Source organism: Trachurus japonicus, chromosome 21 (genome assembly GCF_045865225.1).
Source record: "Trachurus japonicus isolate A0001 chromosome 21, Traja_1.0".
Taxonomy (NCBI): Eukaryota; Metazoa; Chordata; class Actinopteri; order Carangiformes; family Carangidae; genus Trachurus; species Trachurus japonicus.
Genome location: NC_140927.1, coordinates 15,747,672 through 15,767,112, shown reverse-complemented (window position 1 = coordinate 15,767,112; position 19,441 = coordinate 15,747,672). Strand labels below are relative to the sequence as shown.

At 42.7% G+C, this 19,441-nt stretch overlaps 1 protein-coding gene across 12 annotated transcripts in view; it reads right to left on the bottom strand.

Moving 5' to 3' along the window:
• The window catches only part of fmnl2a (formin-like 2a), a 51,767-nt gene that overhangs the window by 27,151 nt on the left and 5,175 nt on the right, over nt 1–19,441 (bottom strand). For all 12 annotated transcript variants that reach the window (XR_015034589.1, XM_085764729.1, XM_085764734.1 and 9 more), the window contains exons 2-3: nt 6,760–6,843; nt 2,932–3,012 (exon numbers count right to left, since the gene is read on the bottom strand). Coding sequence is in view for 11 of the 12 variants with exons in the window: in XM_085764729.1 (XP_085620855.1) it covers nt 2,932–3,012; nt 6,760–6,843 (165 nt within the window). In the remaining variant the exon portion in view is untranslated. The remainder of the gene's footprint in view (nt 1–2,931; nt 3,013–6,759; nt 6,844–19,441) is intronic.

Sequence of the window (19,441 nt, the reverse complement as noted above, 5' to 3'; positions counted from 1 at the left end):
GAAGCCCATAACTCTCTTTTCCTCCGTGCTTCTTTTTTTGTCTCCCCCCTGTTCTCTGTCCATATCTATCTGCCCCTCTACCCTCTTTCTGTCATCCAGCCTTTCCCTCCCTTCCCCTTGCCCCTCTCACTCTCTACTCTCTCAACGCCTGTATCCTCGTCTGCTTCCAGCTTCTGATCAAGGATCAGGCAGAGGCAGCGACTGACTTTCTAAAATCCCTATGTCTCAGCCCATGAGACTAGACATTAAAAAACAAGATGATAAAATGAACAAAGAGAGGTTCGGGCAAGTCTCAAAGGTCGTCTCATCCAGAATTATTCAGTATAAATCCAACATGTTGTAACTTACATTACATCTAAAAGACAGAAAACAAACATCAGTGTCTGTCAGATCTAGATGATGACCTTCAGCCATGACTGTGTTGAGGGTTGACACACAGAAAGGTGGGTGGGTTAACACCTTCATGTTAGAAAAAAGCTTCTTCACTTTCTTGCCAAGATTTAAGAGAGAAGATCACTACCACTCTCATTTAAATATGAAGCTAGCTATGTTGTTATCTTATCTTATCTTATCTTAGCACAAAGACTGGAAACAAGGATAAACAGTTAGCTGGGGTTATGTACAAGGGCGAATAGATACTGTACCACCTTCTAGCACCTCTAAAGTTCATACAACCTAATATAACACATAGTGGTATGAATCTTTCAATTGTTAAAAAAAACAATGTGTATTTCCACATTGCCACACTACTCCTTTAATATGCAAAACTCTCACCCACATAAAAACATACACCTGTCAGGTATAACATTATGACCACCTGCCTATTACTGTGTTGGTCCCTTTTTGCTGCCATATAGACAACAAACTGCAATGCACTGTGTATTCTGACAACTTTCTATCAGTACCAGCGTTGACTTCTTCAGCTATTTGAGCATTAATGACCCATGACCCTGTCGACGGTTCACCACTGTTCCTTCCTTGGACCACTTATACTGATCACACCCCACAACAGCTGCTAACACAGTCGTCTAGCCATCACAATTTGGACTTTGTCAAACTGGCTCAAATCATTGCACTTGACCTTGACCTGACACATCAACTTTGAGGACAAAATGTGTCTTGCTGCCTAATCCACTAACAGGTGCCATGATGAAGTGTTATTCAGTGTTATTCACTTCACCTGTCAGTGGTCATAATGTTATGCCTGATCAGTTTATCTTACTTATATCTCTTAAAACTGTGTTACTGAGAAAGAAAACATGTTGCACACACGAGTGGCCCCTCGACGAGGTCTCCAACACGAAGACGCTGATCTACATTTAACAACCTGTTTCGAGATTCACTGTGTCTGCCTGCATGTCTAACCTTGAGGCTGCCCTGGTACAAACTGTCACACTTCAACCTGTAAATTGTTATGTCGCTCTCCTTTAACCTGCGTCACTCCCGTGTTTAATCAGTTGTGTGTAATATCAGATGTTTCATTGGGATTCAGAAGCCACAGGAGTGTAACAGTATCCCTGACCTGTGGCTCCCAAACAGTTTTGCCCAATACCCCAAACAAGCCAATTTGATAATCTCTTGCTGAGCATTTCATAAACACTTCCTACCACACATGATTCATATGGAATCTTTTCTTTTTTTTTACTTTCTTCTATGATATGTTCACAAAACCTAGCAGCCAGTGTTTATTTATTACTTTTAGCTACCTAATTCAGTCATTTATCCATTACAATACCTTAACTATTTCACTCATTCACCGGCTCTTGCAGCTGGTCATTAAAATAATTTATTATTATTTTTAGATAACCATTTCACTCATTTAAACATTACTTTTAGGTAAATACCTTCTTGTTTTAAACCAGTTATTTTACTGTTGACTTGTTTAAACCATGTATCCAATTCTTTACCCGACATGAACAGTAACTGTTTAGGTTATTTGACTTTAGATAACTTAGCACTTCAAGTTTGCCTCTACTTCAAATATTTCCTCATACCGTTTGGAATCACGATTAACATCAATAATTCAGGTCTGAATTATATCAAACACAAGATGTGTTGTACAACACATTTTTGCACTTTTTATGAAATCAAACCAAGCACTGTAATTCAACAAGTGTGTGAGTGCTGTAATTTGTGTCTAGATGCCTCTTTTTGTAGAGTCATCTCTCTTCATGCTGTTTTAGCAAAAGTTTAACACCAGTCAGTGCAAATTCAATTATTCAGTGATTTGTTATTCTGGCAGAGTCCATTGGTTAATTTGTTTATCACAGAGTCTGGTCTCCCAGCACTCTTCACACAGCTCTCTCACCCAAGCCAAAAAGACTTAATTTTGGCAAAGGCTGTGAGCTGGCTGATACTTTGCTTCATGGAGCCCCTCTGCTTGGTCCCTTCTGCAGGCAGCCAGGGAAACAGCCAGAAGAGGCTGCTGACTTGACATAAGACCATTTTCTTGCCATGTGGCTCAGACTAATATATATTGTGGTACTTCCTACCAGGCTGCAAGGCAACGTCAATACAGCATTTACCCTGACGATCTGCCCCCTCCCTTCAAGCAACTATCATGCTTTTATTTGTTGATTTTTTGTTCCCTTTTCCTGACAGAGATGTCGGAGCACACTGTCAGCCACAGAGCAGCACCACTAGGGATTAGTGTGTGCTGCCTAATGACTTTTCAGTTGGGAAAAGGTTTCACAGACCTTGGCGTTCCAGATAAACAACATATCTCCATTCTCACTAAACCACACTATTGCCTGTTTTGTAACTAAAGTTCCCAAGCTGTCGCCTCCAGAAACTCTGTGTGCAATCTTTCCTCTGCTGTAGTAGGGATATCCTGGACAAGATATAGAGGGTCAGGGGGGGGAAGGAAAAGCTGCAGCTGTGGAACAGCCTGGCTAGTGGAAAAGAACAGCATGTTAGCGAGAGGGCACTCACCTTTCTTGTGACTGCTGGGTCTAGATAACTCCTCAGCTTTTGGAGGTACGTGTGAGGCGGGTTTTTCACTTGGAACCGCTCCTGTCAAAAAAGAGGAAAACAAAAGATTGAAATGAGACGATGGAAAAAAGAATGGGAAAGACTCGGAGAGCAGAATTTATACATTTGAAAACATCTGTCGGAAAAGGATAGATGTTATGAAATCACAGCGGTACAACCTTGAACAGTAATATTACGAATCAATCTTAATTTGAGATGGCTATACAGCTTTGTATGATATACACATAATATAATAAGAAAAAAAATTCACACATCAACACATCTTGAGAAAACTGTTGTTGACACTAAGGCCATCAGATTAAAACTGAATAGGCTTTGAGTAAATAACATCATCATGAGCCATCCCTCAAGTGATGGGAACCTCAGATTATGCTCTACTTTAAGAAGCTGAATGGAAGTAACAACAACGATTATGACACTAAGAACCTGCTTCAGTTCAGGCTGACAAGAGGTCATGTGTACTTGGACTTCAGGTGTAATAAAAGACCTTCTGTGGACCAATTTTTCTTGATGATTTCAATGTTACTTCTCAGACCATTCACAATTATAATGTGTTATATTTGAACAACTGTAGCCTACTGTACCGCAATTGAATGTTTTGCTTGTTAGTAGGGAAGGTTTAAACACATGACGTGATTTTTTTAAATTCTATTTTCCACTTTCTATCTGCATAATATTCAAATCTTATCTACATCACTAGTTGTGTTTAGCTGGCAAACAGGTGGATTGGTGCCAGACAGTGATGAACTCTGCTGATCCCCGGTCACAGTTTGATAACACTGAGCAAGGAGACTCAAGGACGTCTAGTCTGCAGGAGATCATAAATGATCTTCCTGGTAATTATCGTCATTAGCTTTAATGTGCTAAAAATCATAAACTGCCTTGGGGATTGCCATCAAACCTGTGTGGTTGTGTGTGTGTGTGTGTGTGTACATGTCCTGAGCTCTGCCAGGAACAGGTTTTAGGTCAAATCCCTCATTATTGTGCTCTAAATATAAATAAATAAACAGATTAGCGGTGGATTTGGATCATTGTGTTGAGCGGGGAAACTGTATCACAGCAGTGTGCATGGTTCTGGTGGGTGATTTACCCCACTGCACTATAGGGCAGAAGGGGGATGTCATTGGAGGAAAATTACTCTTCATACAATATGGGCCAAAACAGTGAGGGCGTGGTTTTACTTTGTTGACTTCCTAGGACAGCTGACTGACTTCTGAGTCCTCGCTTTGACAGAATCTGATTTTCAGTGCATACCAGAGTGTGCACGGATGTCAGAGAAAGATCTATGAGAATTAGCCTCTGTGTGGTTGTTATTTGATTTTGCTCCTCACGCAAAACACGTGCTCTGAAGCCAGTATGGTAGGAAGTCGCACATGCCTTAATCAGCTCATTGAAGGTTGTACATCTGCATACCATGAAGTAGCACCAGAGGTTTTTTGGGTAAATGTAACACCTGACTCCCCCGCAGTATTTAATAGTGAAGGTGGGCCACCTAGGTCAAAATTAAAAACACCTTTGGTTATTGTTTACATAGATACAGATACACAGTCAGGCACGTCAGACACACCACCACAACTGGGGTTTGAGGATCTCTGCAGTGATGCATTATGCCTCACTTATTTCCCTCACTTTACTTTGGTGCACTCTAACCATATCTCTTAACCCACTCTTGTCATATTCTACATGAGTTTGAGATTTTCCTACACTTCCCACAGTGCCCTGTCGGAATGTGCTTTCCCCCACAATGAGATAAAGTATACTAATCTATAAAGGCATTGCTATATTTAGTCTAATGGTTTGCTGCTATATTTATGTTCGTACAAACAGCGTGGCCACAGTTACAGATATGCTTTGAATTAGTATTAAAGTCGAAACTAAGAACATAAGAATGACCACAGGGCTGATTCGACTCCACTTGGAACAGTTTAAACAAAATTCAATTATCAGCTTCATCAGTGTAGCCTTTATTGTAGTGCTACTACAAAGAAGGTGTTTGCTCTCTCTGTGTACAAATACTGGACCTAATGCTCCAGACTTTGCTGTGTTTATCAGCACAGTGTGACCAGCTCACAAAAACAGGAAAGACGACAGTGGCGTCAGGAAAGAGAGCTGGCTGTCATGGACACAGCTGACACCAACAGGCATGTAGACACAACGGTCCTGTTTGAGTTTCATTGCAGAGTAAATTGAGATAAACATCTGGCTGCCTGCAGCGTGGCAAATGAGTCGACACATGCTGAATATACCCTGTTGCATGCAAAGAAATGTGAGGTATGGAAATGGGCTGTAAATACATGAAGCAAGACTGTATATTATAGAGGTCACATGTTTTAAGGAGCTCATATAAACTTGGTTCCAACCATAGGCTGGTTCCAACATGCTGTCTGTGGGATTGCTTAACAAGAAAACAGGCAAAGCAGTTTGTTACATTCAGACATGTTTTGGGTGCATTCAAGTTCACATAAAGAACGATATGAAGCATTCCACACTCTGCATGTAACAACATTGTCTTCATCATCAAGGGTACCCTCCATCTTTTATAAAGTCTTGTAATTGCCCCGAAAAATGTTTAATAATTAACCTTTGGCAGCATTTGCGCTGTCTGTTTTTCAAAAGGGGATGTACCTGTCATTTCTGCCTCTCTGCCTCCCTCCATCACTGTTGCTATGGTTACATAAAGAGATTCACTGTAGCTATGACACAGAAAAGACTTTACTCCCGGAGCTGCCTGCGCTGTCATGGGTATAGGCTTGGTGGGGAAACAAGAGAGAGATAAAGATGTTGGAGGACTAGCTTAGTAGTATTACTTCTGTCAGTTGGAAACAATATGATGTCTTTGTACCACAAACACAAACCTTGTGGCGCTTTATGTAGAATTTATGGGTGATAGTTTAAAAACTAAACATGCAAAGTAAATACCTTTAATTCTAAACATGGATGACACCGACGTGATGACACAGATGTATTTTGTTCTCTCATCAGCCAGAGGGTTTGTCAGTAAGTTTACTGGCAATGGTTTTGTCTAGTTTATTCATAATAAAAGTGAAACCAACTATTTTCACTTAAGGTATGACGGAGGAACACTCTGAACTGAAAGAGGATCTGTGTCTGCTGGACAGGAGCCCCGTGGGTTCCCTCTGGCACGGTTCCCTTCAGGGTCAGTGGATATCAATACAGTTTGAGTGGGTGGTGGTCTTGATCTCGTCTCCGTTTTTCTCTCCTGCTCAGGGATGCAGAAAAACTCCATGGCACGGAGGACGCGGCCTGAGTAGAGCACTCAGACCGCAGCTCATTGCGCAACGTGCACCCTCTTGTTTCACTACGCGCAGGACCGATGCCAATAACGGGTTTTTTTTAACTGCCTAACTGATGTGTGCCCCCTGCTGTGCCACTTAACCCACTTGACCGGGGCAGTCAGAGCGGTGTTTAAAGACCAGGAGAGGCTTACAGGATAAAGGCAGGGCAATGGAGCATGGGTGCTGTGGTCACGACACGCGCTGGGGCAGACCTTTTCCTGGATTAGATCTTCAGTAGAGAGCTGAGACAATGATGTATGCAGCAGCATCACTTTGTTTTTAGTCTGCTAAACTGTAAAAGAAGCTGAAATGTAAATTTAAGCTTAACTGCGCTCAAGACTTTTACCATATATTTTTGAGTCTGGTCATTATGCAGCCACAGTGCATTAAGTGTGTCTTGTGCAGCGCCTACATCACATCATATCATATCATATCATATCATATATCAGACAGATAAGTGACTGATGCCGACCTGATCGCAGATGAGTTCCCACTTCTTCTCATTGTCGTACTGCCGCAACAGCCGCGCTTTGTCTGGAGGAAGATTCATCGAGTTCTGAAAGAGAGAAAAAGGTCAGAGTTAATTGGATGCAGATAATGAAATATCAACAGTCACATGAGCCCGGTAAAAACTGAAAACACACACCAAGGCAAATAATGAGGCTCCTTCGCAGGAGGGGAAGCAAAGGAAGCAAGAAAAATGACTGTCTTTACTGGAAGATTCACATTTATTTAAATCTTGTTACAGAGAGAAAAGACGGTTATTATTCACCATATTATCATCCAGTTTTACACACCGAGTTTGCGTCTAGGTTGCAGAGCTACAGTTGGGTTTAATAATCCCTCCACATTCATGCAACCTTCAACCTCTAAGGCTAAAAACTGAAGCCATTGAGAAGAACTGAAAACTGGACCTTTGTGAATGTCTGGCTCCAAAAGTCAGTCAATCCTGATAGACTCCTGTGATAAATAACCAGCTTTACAGCAGAAATAAACATGTTAACAGCCTGGTATAACAATAGTTTTGGTTTGTACAAGCCAATTTCCTCCATCATGACAACTATAATGGGCTGACTTTTTAAATTTTAATTCCCTTGTTTAAATTCTATTAAAGCTTAATATTCTGTATATATCTCAGAAAATATTTGAGTGACAGGTGGGCGAACAGGAAGTCCACCCAACGCTTCAAAACCTCTGTCTTCAGGAACCTGAGGATTCACAGAGACCTGTCCACCTTTATTTACAGTGTCAGCGGTGTGTTGACATTTCAGGGAAGAAGAAGCCTCCCTTTTGGATTGGCAATCTACGTTTTATGCTTGACTGGAAATTAATTTTCAAGTTTTCATGCCAGTCATCAATATCCTTACCCCTAAAGCAGAAGTAAGCGGAATGTGCGTGTTAATATAAGTCTTAAATAGTTCTATCTTCTGACAGCAATCACTTATATAGAGTGTTTGGTCTGAAACACGGGTCTGTCAGTCACTCTGCTCTGCTGTAAGCCGAGGAGAAAACTTTCCTTGTATCCTACAACCTTTATCCATATCTTTAGAGAGCGGCATAAAGGGGCGGTCCTCTCTGTGTGTGCAGCCAAGGGATGCACGTGCATGTGGTGACGTAGGGACGAGGGCGGGGACTGCTAACTCCATCAGCTGACAGGAAGTTAGCCAAAACGACTGGATCGCTTACTTCTGCTTTAACTGAGGTCATAAAGAAACAGGACTAATCCGAGCCTTTTCTTAGACCTTTTGGGGTTTTTTCGTGATAGTGGACAGATGGACAGATGGAGGAGCTATAAAGAGACACCAAAGGCCATGAAACAAAAGCCTCTGGTCGGCATCAAAGAAACAGCGACAGGCAGTGACTTGGTTTAAGAGAAAATAAGTCCCTGATTAAAAACTGTGAAACTATAAACAAGCAGTAAGCTTTTATTGTGTTCACTGAGCACTTACAATGTTGTATACTGCAAAGCCTGTTCTGTGGAAATGCATGTGTGGATATTCATTGCACAGAAACCTGTTATTACATGATAAAGACAGACTGTCAACCAATTATTTTAAGGCTATTTCAGCACTGACCGACACTCTGCCAAGTTAAACTGCAGCCATCTACCACACTCTCCCAGCGGCTCCACTGCGGACACTGGAAACGTATACGTTTCTTGCTCAGAGGCACCGTGGAAACTGTCGTTAAGGAGAGCCCAAAACAAAACTTTGTTCACTTTCCCTGACAAGACTGTTTTTCTGTCAGTCGAAGGTTTTTACATCTTGCCTAAATCTTATGGCAGGCGAAGAAGTGACTCATGAGAAATATCTCAAAATATCTGCCATGAGAAATGCTGCAGCAGAGTCAGCTGGGAAAACATTCATCCTGCACAACAATGGAAATAGAAAAGGAGAAATATCTCATCTCTGTTGTCTGAGTTAATATTAGTTATTCTCTGAATATGACCTTCATCGAACACATCCAACACCAACTATACATTTAATTATGTCCTTTTTAATTCTCTTGCTCCTGGTTGTGTTACATTAAGATGATCGCCTTTTGAGAAAATGTGTCTTGTTCAGGACAAATCTAATGTGACCCATGTGTTGGTTAACACTCCATGTCTAAGACTAAAAGCCCCGATCATCCAAAAACTGTTACACAACTCCTTTTCTTAAAGCAGAAGTAAGCGATATTTTTGTGTTAATATAAGTCTTAAATTGTTACATCTTCCGACAGCAATCACTTACATAGAGTGTTTGGACCGAAACACGGGTCTGTCAGTCACTCTGCTCTGCTCTGAGTCGAGGAGAAAACTTTTCTTGTATCCTACAATTTTTATCCAATGAGGAGAGAGAACGGCATGAAGGGCTGTGTGTGCAGCCAATGGATGCGCGTGAATGTGGTGACGTAGGGACGAGGACCAATAGATCCATGACGAGGGCGGGGGCTGCTAACTCCGTCGGCTGACAAGAAGTTATGGTGCGTTCAGGGCAGCCCGTAATTCGTGTTTTTCCGACCTGTGAAGTCGTACCAGTTCGATCTGGTGCGAGTTCATGGGTCGGAAGTTACGAGTGGCCGTTATAGTGCACTTTCACAGGCAACAGGTTGGAGAAACGCGAGTTGCGGGTTGCCTGGAACGCTACAAAGTCGTAAGTTGTGACTTGAAGCTGTAACTTACGGTTTCAAAAGCCTGCCTGGAAAGCAGCATTAGCCAAAACGACCGGATCGCTTACTTCTGCTTTAATGCTGCTTTCCTTTATCAACATCTGCTTCATGTTCAAACACCTCTGCAGTTGTGTGTAGTAAAGATTTGGCTCTTTCCAATACACATATGATTCACCCCGCCCTCATGGGAATTAGGAAAGCTTGAGACAATTAAGCACAACTTAATCGTATACCACCTACAGTATGCAGAACACATGGGCAAATTAGTCAGCAAAAAAAAGAAAAAAGAAAAAGATTAATAAACTACCATGTGTGACCCAGCTGGAGATTGGTTAGACCCCAGGCCCAGAGGCATATAAAAATGTATGAAATAAAATCACACACACATCCTGTGATGGCAAATAAAGAATCTAAAAATATTAAAAAGTGTTTTATCTGCATCCTTCCTCTGTAGCTTTCTGGTAACAACTGGTTTTGTGAGGATGTTTTTCACTGGTAAGGGGAAAAAATGTGGCTATTATGCACCGCTCAGCTTGGGGTTCTTTTTCCCCTCCTCATTGGACGGGCTGGATCATCTATCAGTGTGTGTTCGGCACTCAGCCTCCACTGGATTTTCCAGCGGGGGGGGTTGGGTGAGAGGAAGATGAATGAGCAATATCCCTGGATGGGGCCTGTTTCCATGGGGTCAGACACTGATAGAGTAGTCAGATCCCCAACTTGCTTTGGAGTTTTATTTTGCTGTTGTTGTTCTGGAGTTGCTGTAGCATAATGCTTTATTTTTCCATATTCATTCATTGTATGGCACAGCTATTGATCTAAAGTACACGACCATGAATTTTAATATAGACAGAGTGTATTTGTAAGGGAAAAATCGATGAGAAGACAGAGAGAGAGCTGCTCAGGAGGCGCAGGGAAGAGCTGAGCTTCTACACGTCTCTGTATCTTCTTAATAGCTACCGAGGGCAACACAAACAAGGGCAGGCTTGAACAAATGAGGTTAACACTGGTAACGACAACGCTGCACAATCATGAGGATGAGAAGTTAACCAGTTTACATCCTCACTTTCATTGTGTCCAAAGTTGTGTCCCTCCCATGGTAAAACCTGGTTGCTTTTCGATGACGTTCAACTATTTTCCTCCACAGTGGTGCCACGATGAATTGAAATCCTAATACGAGACTACAGTTTGCTTTCAGGTTGCATGGAAATCTATTTCAAGCACAACAGTTATGTTTTATTTATTTGCTGTAAACATAGGTCGTAGCTCGTCCAGCCTCCTCAACATGAGCGACAGGGAAATTACATTAGTATTCAGCAGACGCTGCGGCCCGGCTGATTGCTGCGATGCTGACTGCAGGGAACTCGGAATCAGGAGGGCTTTATTGACTCAGTTCAGCTTCTAACCTGGTGATCGGAGTTAGTGACCACTTGCCTTCACTAAAAACATTAAAAATAGAATTCAACCGGCGCCTTCACAGCTTTCAAATAAGCTTTGACATTCTGTGTTGGGTCAAAATAAAGGAGGGTAAGTCGTTAAGTGGTTTCTAGACGTCTGGCTTTGTTTTGTTTGGGTGATGTATGTTGCTTGATGTAGGTGCTGCTCTGCGCTCCTGCAGAGTGGTCCGGTGGACTAGGTGGTTTGCCGAGTCGCTGCGGGTGCACTGAGCTGTGGGCTTCCTGCTTGGTGAGGCTCCAACTAAAGCAAAAGCGCCACTTCTACCAGCCTTCGTTTCATCCCAATGCTAATGAGCTGTGACAGGCACTCAGCTCGCTGGGGTCAGGTTACCTCATGTCTACAACCACACGGTTTGTTAATGTGTGCATCTGTTTTATTAATGGGGCGCTGTTGAGGAGGGTGGGGCGGCTTTTCACCAACACCTGACGGCAGACCACCCTCATGGATACACACACACGCCTAAATTCGGCTCATTAGTAAATCCTACAGTAATTAAAGCATCAGTGTGAAGGAGTGAGGAGGATCGTGACAGGTCTGAGCCATTTGAAAAGACGACATCCAAAAATATCACATGGATCAACGTCAGTAAATGCTCCGATTCCATACATGGGAATTTAATACATGTACGGCCTCATGTCAGGAGTCTGCAGTTGTGATGAAAACAAAAACGTGCAGAGATGTCACACAAGAAAATTGAACTAAGCTGTACAAGCAACAAACATCAAGGAGACAATTGTGCAAGGGAGAATCAAAGCAAGATAAGTCACCCCCCAAGACAACAACAAAATGAAGATGACAAGAAATGTGAAATGTGGGGTTTCTACACTTCCCCATCCCCAGCCTCGCTTCATGCTGCTAAACTCACATTTCATCTCCAAAGCAGCTGTTCCACATCTGTACTGAAAGTTGGTGAGTTCCTGTAAAATTGATGGGGGGAAAAAAGCTAAAGCTGAGAGTTGGAGCTCAAACATTAGTCGTCCAGTTCGCCACTTTAAGGCTGAATGTTCACTACTTTTGAATAGATCAGTATAGGCTCAATTTTGTTGTGTTGGTTCCATGCTGACATGTTGTTCCTGCTTTTGTGTTAAAAGCCACACATGAAAAAGGTATTCTGAAAAAAATGTACTAAGCCTTTCATCCAGAATGATTTTGGCACACTGTATAATAAGGTCAGACACAATCTATTATCCTAGAAAACACCAGGCATTTTTCTATGCTGTTGTAAACGGTTGTAAACAACTGGTGGTGCACATAGTGGGAATGTTTTTCCCGTGACACGACAGCTAGTTGAAGGGTGCCGCTCATCTTTATGACACGTTGGAGGACTGCAGTGAGCATCGGCCTCCTGCAGGACTTCACCCAACTACTATCCTTTTCTATTACATTTTGCCATAATTCTCTCTTTAAAATGGATTAAAAGCAGCAATTTATCTGTGCAAGTTAATTATACATTTATTTTCAGATTTTAACCTTTTTAAATTTTACTAAACCATATTGACACCAAACAATTAGAGTCACATCACTGACCCACTTACAACTGATACGATAAACAAGATGTTTTGAAAAATCCTTAACAAGGTGGTGAAAACAAAATCTTTAATAACTAAGGAGCTGCAAAAGTACAATCACACATGTTGAGACCAATCGCACAACTTGGACAAAAGGTGTGATCTGTTCAGCTCAGGGCCAGGGGTGGTCATGTTTCACCAAACCATGGCGCAGCTAAGGTATGCCATATTAGACCAGGCCTTCAGTAGCTATGACAACCAGTAGCTCAACTTAAAGCACTGCTACTAATATCAGTGCATCTCTGTCTTTATGAACCTCAAGAGCTCTTGTGAGCTAGACACTGACAGCACCTATTATGCCGGTGTATCCTCTCATTAGGCAGCTTGAGTCATAAAAAGGAGTGAAAATGGACAGCTGGCCCCAAACCCACCAACCACCCACCCACCACCTTCCAGGAGGTCCGGGGAGACACGGCCTTCACATCACAGCTGGACAGAAAAGCAATCACACAGCTCACGTCACGGACCTGTTGTAGTTGCTAGTGCTGTAAAAAGATGTGAGTGTGTTGACACAAACAAGAAGATATCCATTTGACTGGGGCTGAGTTAAGGCCAGAAGTGGGTTTGGACGACTAGTGGAATGGAAACAATTAGTATACTGAAACTCAAAAATAATACTACTGCTACTGAATGTGCTTTTACTAGTTTTTTTTTATAAGATATGTTACAAAGTACATGTACAAAAGCGGAAACAGATGATTTCACATGTTGAAAGAACTTTGCCAGGTCTCTTCTGTAATATGATTGACACCCCAAGTCATTTGTATTATACCATTGAAATGCATGGCCTATAATTCAAGATACAAGTGGAAGCAGAGCACATGAAACTGAAGCAGTACCATGGGCATAAACTAGACTGTTTTGTACAATACCTGTGTGTCATTGAAAATCCACATCTTGACTAATAGGGAAAAAAAATAGTGGGGCAAAGTGTGATGCACTGTGAAGAAAACATGACGCAAAGTTAAAAAAAAAATGGAGTCATTCGCCAAAGTTTAAAAGCTCACACCCCTGCTAAATCATAACAAGAAAAAAACTTTCTTTACAGCAGATGAGATCCACCTCCTCTGATGTGCTTATACGCAACAACAACAAGAGGCAGAAACTGACTCTCAGCCACACACTGCCTCCGGTCAGATATCTTTCAGAGCAGGGATTGATTTGTCCTTGGAGACTTGGGCTGCAATGAGTTTGAGACACACCCACGTTCTCCACTTGTGTCTTGTTCCCTGCTAATGCATCCCCATCAGAAAGAGCTCCAGTGTTCCTGGCCGAGCCAGCAGATGCAGCATTACTTGATCCAAATCATCAAAACTGTTTGTTTTTTTCAGCTCTTACAAGCAACGTAACATAAGGCAGAAATCTAACCAAGGACCTCCATAGATCACATAACATGTTCCAACCCCTGATTTATTCGTTTATGCTTATTATAAACGTCTCTCTGCCTCCACATTACATGCCACAACAAGATAAAACCTCTGACTGTATCGCATATTGACGACTAGTCATAACAAATTTTTGCGAATTGCTCAATACTGCGGAAATGACTAGATGCTGTTCTCTCTCTCCTTCTCCATACTTGCCTCATCAGTCACTGTGGGGCTTTATGTTTACAGGGCATTACCACAGATATGAGGTTAGCGCTGCAGGCTACTCTCTCAACGGTAAACCACCTCCAAAAAGGTGTACAAAATACGTGACAGATTGCACAACTGCATATAAATGTCACGTTCCATTTACTCCTCTCTTCTGGTTTATCCAGCAGGGAAGTGGGGGAGCCCTGCAGCTCAGACCTAGAAGAGTCAAAACTTACAGTGGAGGTAGTGACTGATACGGAAGAAAGGAGGAAAGACAGCCCTGAGGTATGTGCAATGCAAACTTGTGCTGTCCTCCCTTCATTAGCGCAGCGTGGATCCGTAATCCTCGGCATTCTCTGGGGGCACAGGTGTCCCCTGTCTGTCCTCAGATTATCTTTGTAATCCCCAGGACCCCCTACCCCTGCTCAGCAGCCTGCTCCATCAAGACAGTAGTGTTTATGTTTGCGGAGCTGTTCGCTGGAATGCCTCTCCACCAAATGCTGGGTTCAGATGTTGGAGCCCCGGCCTTTTTTGTTTCTTACCCCCCTCACAGGCGCTTTTCCTGTGAAATTCTTTTCATTTAACTCTTTGGCGATGGCCCTGTAATCTTAGATTGGCCATCTGCGCGGCTTTAAGGAGCCTAACATCCACTGCTACAAGCTCATCAGTCTGTACCAGCTATTCTTGTATCCCTACTGTCATCAAGCTACTTTCTGAAACGGCCTGAAAGTAATGCCATACACCACACTGTGTATGTGATTAATGACACCGTTAAATCGACTGCAATACACAGAATACAGCAGCTGCAAGTGGGAGGAATCACATTCAACTTCCTCTCTGCGCACAAGCTTGAAATTGAGTGAAGAGCCAAGCTTCTCCGTCTCATATCTGTAGTTCAATAAACCTCAGGAGAGGACATTTAAAAATCTATAACACTTCCTCGGATGTGTTGTGGGTAAAATATACAGCACATTGAAAAATAATAAAAATAAAAGTCTAGTGCAATGTTTTTTCTGAGGTGGGTAAAATCACTTTGGCTTGACACAGAATGCCTCTCATGCTGGACGTTATCCAAATACCGGAAACATTATGGACATAGTTTGGAGTAATAGGAAGTTGTCCAAATAAAATAAGTGATACATGAACACGAAGGAGCTCTTGCCAGGCCAGATGTTGCGAGGTTGTGAAAGTGTCTGGACGGAGGTGGGGTCCCGATCCAGCTCCAGCTCCAGCTCCACGACACAAAGAATATGAGTCAGAAGGGTTGTTTATCCGAAGCACAAACAATGGCTCTGGGAATTGTAAATGCAGCGGGTTATAGGATGAAACTATTGGTTTACTTGACCTTTCGTTATATAATGTTTGAGGACAACACCTACAGAAAAAGTTTCGACATGAGTTTCAGTGGGAGGTAGTGGGATGAGCGGGAAATCTTAGAGCTCCCAGAGAAGGAGGCTGACTAATTTAATACCGCTGTTAAGTATAATCCTGCAGTGCTTTTAATCTATCGGCTCTGACTACAGACCAACACACTCATCTGCAAAGTTATTACCCAATAGTTTATATACGCAAGTTGTGTTTACAAGGTCTCCTTTTAACGATTTTGTCACCTTTTGGAAATGTGACAAATTAATCCTTCTTTGCCTTTTTTTGAGGAGTACAACACTGTGTCCTTGAGAATATAATCAGATCTATTCTAGCCTCATCACACTGGAATTGCTGCTGTGATGCAACATATCTCCTTTTTCTGCTCTGACACCACAACCAAACAACTGCCTCTTCAATATGTTAAAAGAAGAGGAAAAACAAACTGAAACCTTTCCGCCCTAAAGTTTCTGAACAGGAGAATGTGGGTGGAAAAAGAAATTCATGAATCTTAAAGCTATGGTGCATAACTTTGCCATGTCTGTTTAATGTCCGTTGCATCCAAGCCATTGCTAGATGAGATAACACAACACTGATTGAGCCGATCAGCTCCGCAAATTTCTTGCAGTATTTTTCAGTTGTTTTGAGTTTAACGTCGTCGCCGGCAACATCCGGACAGGATGGGACGGGGAGCAGGAGCTGTGAGTCTGCTGGCAAGGTAGAAACAAGCGCCCGAGACAAGGTTCAGAAGTGGAAAAAAGCCTGGTCGTTCAGCAGAAGGAAAACAACCAAAGAAAGAAAGTGATCGATGTATTAGACGTTTACATTGGTGTTTTCCTGGGTGGAGAGCCCAGAAAGCAGAAATCAGACTGAGGGCACGCACGGATGATGCTTTACTGCTGCTATGAGTAGGATGTGTTGCTATTACTTGTGTGTAAAGTAACATTGAACGTTGTGGCGCGACCAATGTTTGCGGCGTCTTCTCTCAGCGAAAAGTCAGTGCGTTTTCGTGAGTTAGTGGAACGACTAGATGGAAAGTGTGTGAATGCGCCACTGACAGATACTGTTAGATTTTTGTAGCAAAGCTTCGTGTTATGACAAAGACCGGCAAAGTGTGCTGGGCAAGCTCAGGTTTCTACACCGTGAAGAATCAGGAAAGACCGCCGCTGCACCTGGAGCACCACCGCTGAGGCGTTACCGCAGGCGCTGCAACAGATCAAACGATTCTTGTGATTACGTAGAATTCCTCCAGGCATCAACAGAAGTTACGCACTATAGCTTTAAGGATGCAAATGCTCACAAACAGGCATTACAATAAAAAAAATCCAATGCAGCATGACATAATGAATGACTTATTAAAGTGATAAAGAGATTTTTCCTGGCTTATTATCAAACATGTGCACTAGTAACAGGCACACACACTGAAATCTGTATGCTTTCTGTTTGTTTTTGCTGATACGACAAACGGCGAGCTTTACTGCTGTTTGGAGATATCAAGCTCTTGCATGTTGTGGCGAGCAGCTTTTAACACTTTACTGACTCTGACAGGCTTCGCTTCTTCTTTGCTTTATCTGAGCTCCTGGGAAAGTTTTGGCATCTCTGTCACCATCTCTGACAGAATGACAATTACCACTGTAACACAGACCCATAAATTTGCTGTTTCTGGATCACCCAGTGAAGAGAGGCTCGCTGGCAACTTAATAACTCATAAAGCAAGCAAAACTCACGCACAACTTTTACAACAAATGGATAGGTGCATAGGAGAAGACCAACGGCCGACAAACTGAAACAGAAAATACTCCTGCACACTGTCTACACTTTCGGTCTTCAGACCTTCATCAGGTCGTCTCACCTGATGAAGGTACAAGCTGTGTTCTTAAGAAAACGTTGTGTGTTCTTTATAAATTCATCACCTTTTGCAAGTGCAGACAGTGTGCGGGAGTATTCTCTGTTTCAGCTTGATAACACATGAAATCACTCAGGATCACTCATCACATCACTGCGTTTATGGCAACAAATAAAAAGACAGAAAGCAGATCGCCGGACAGCTCGTGAAGTGTCAACCATCTGACGAGTCTCAATCAAATATGTCAGAAATAAAAACATACGCTTACAGTCTATTCACTCACTGACTAATTGGTCTATTCATTTTTTTTTGGTGTTGTGACTGATGAGCTTGTTTTTCTAGAGGATATAGTTTTGAGTTTTACTTAAATACTCAATCTAAACCTATAGACAATGGACTATGGCTGGTCCACTCATCTGATTCATGTGGAAGGCCCTGAGCGAGAAGCACATCTTCAGTCCAATAAAACCTGATACAACAGCCTGCTGTCCCGTCTGCAGCTGTGATGGGTTTGATATCAAACTCTGAGAGCACATTCAAATGCAACAGGACCTCGCTGTTCTGCTCTGTAGATATCAACTCTGCAAGTATCTACCCAACAAAACCTGCCTTTTTGACTCTGGCAACTACTGCATGGCATAACAACTCAGAAAGAAAAGCTTTGAGATTATGTTAAAGTTTTCTGCAGAGTTTCTCAACAGTCAAAGTATGAAAATGCACATTATGAAGAAGAGTATTGAAAAGGTTGTAAAGAGTTCAAACATGGTCAACTCCAAACCATCAGTCACCTTTAGAGACGTCACATTATGCAGTTCCAAAAACACTGCATAATTAACTTGAGGGTTTATTGTTTTATGTCTCTTTGTGTTTTTGACTTTTACTTTATGCCTTAATATCCTTTGTACAGCCCTTTCATCAGCTTGAGCTATGTTAAAATGCACTTCAGATACAATCTTTAAGCAACCATGATGATGATGACTCTGCAATTCGGCCTAAAATCAAACTGTAAACACAGCTCAAAGCTCAAGGCTCATAAAAAAAGGGAATGACAACAACATCAATGTCACGAGATAAAGCCGACCCTGAAGCCACAACAAAACCAATTTGTCAAAATGACACAGACATTTGAAGGATCTTATGAACTTCCATGAGCGTTCACTAATTTCTAACGGCTTACAACAAAGAGCACCCACTCCTCGTGCAGCGCTTTAGCCAGACTCACTTTAAAGCGCAGCTGCCACTTTGGAGCCTGGACAGACTGTGACCATAATGTACTTCCCCACGGAGCTGTAACACCCCCGTTCTCTTGTGCAGACCTTGGACCGGTTCTGTTGGACAACACTGGCAACTGACTGTGTTGACATGAAAGGACCGGGCTGGCCTTTTCCAGACTACACTATCATGCACCTGCTCCCTACACAGGAAGACCTACAGCAAAGAGATTCATGGCCAAGGACAAACTTGCCAACATCCGAACAATGTTAAAAACTGGCAAGTTTGTCAATCCTTAAGATCATCAAATGGTTGGCATTCAACACAACGTTTTAGTATTGTTAAGCAAGAGGTGTTTATGCCAAACTCCTGTGACGCTGTTAATCCTGATCAAACATCAGGAACTGTTATAATCAGGTGTGACTGTGTTCAAAACCCACATTGTAGTGGTAAAGTTTGGCCAGAAATCTAAGCAGCCTCTGCCACCCACACAGCACTGAAAAATCAAACCACCCCAAAGTGTGCGGATGTCAAAACTGAACAGAGAACAACAATAGTGACTGAAGCCCCAGTGGTTTCGACTCAGCAGCGCCTGCAATCACCCAAAAGACCTGCTCCTACATAATCTGCTGACCCTCCCGTCAGCCAGGCAAGATGCCTCCAGGCTCCGCTTCGGGGTTTTGAGCAGAACGTCGTCATGACTTAACACTGCAGCACCCCTCCGAGAGCCTGCGAAGGCCAGCACACTGCTCCACGCTCCACCAGCATTTCATGCTCAGCTCTGTTACGGCTAATTGGTTGGTGACCGTCCTGGGCACAGCAGGAAAACACACGTGCACATATGCAAGCATGTACACACACACACACACACATATTTGAGTATGTGTGGTGGTCTTTTGCAGCCTACCGGGTCTGGGTCCAGTGCCAGGCTCCGTCTCGGGCTCTCCACAGAATAAAGAGCGGATCTGTTCCCCAGGCCTG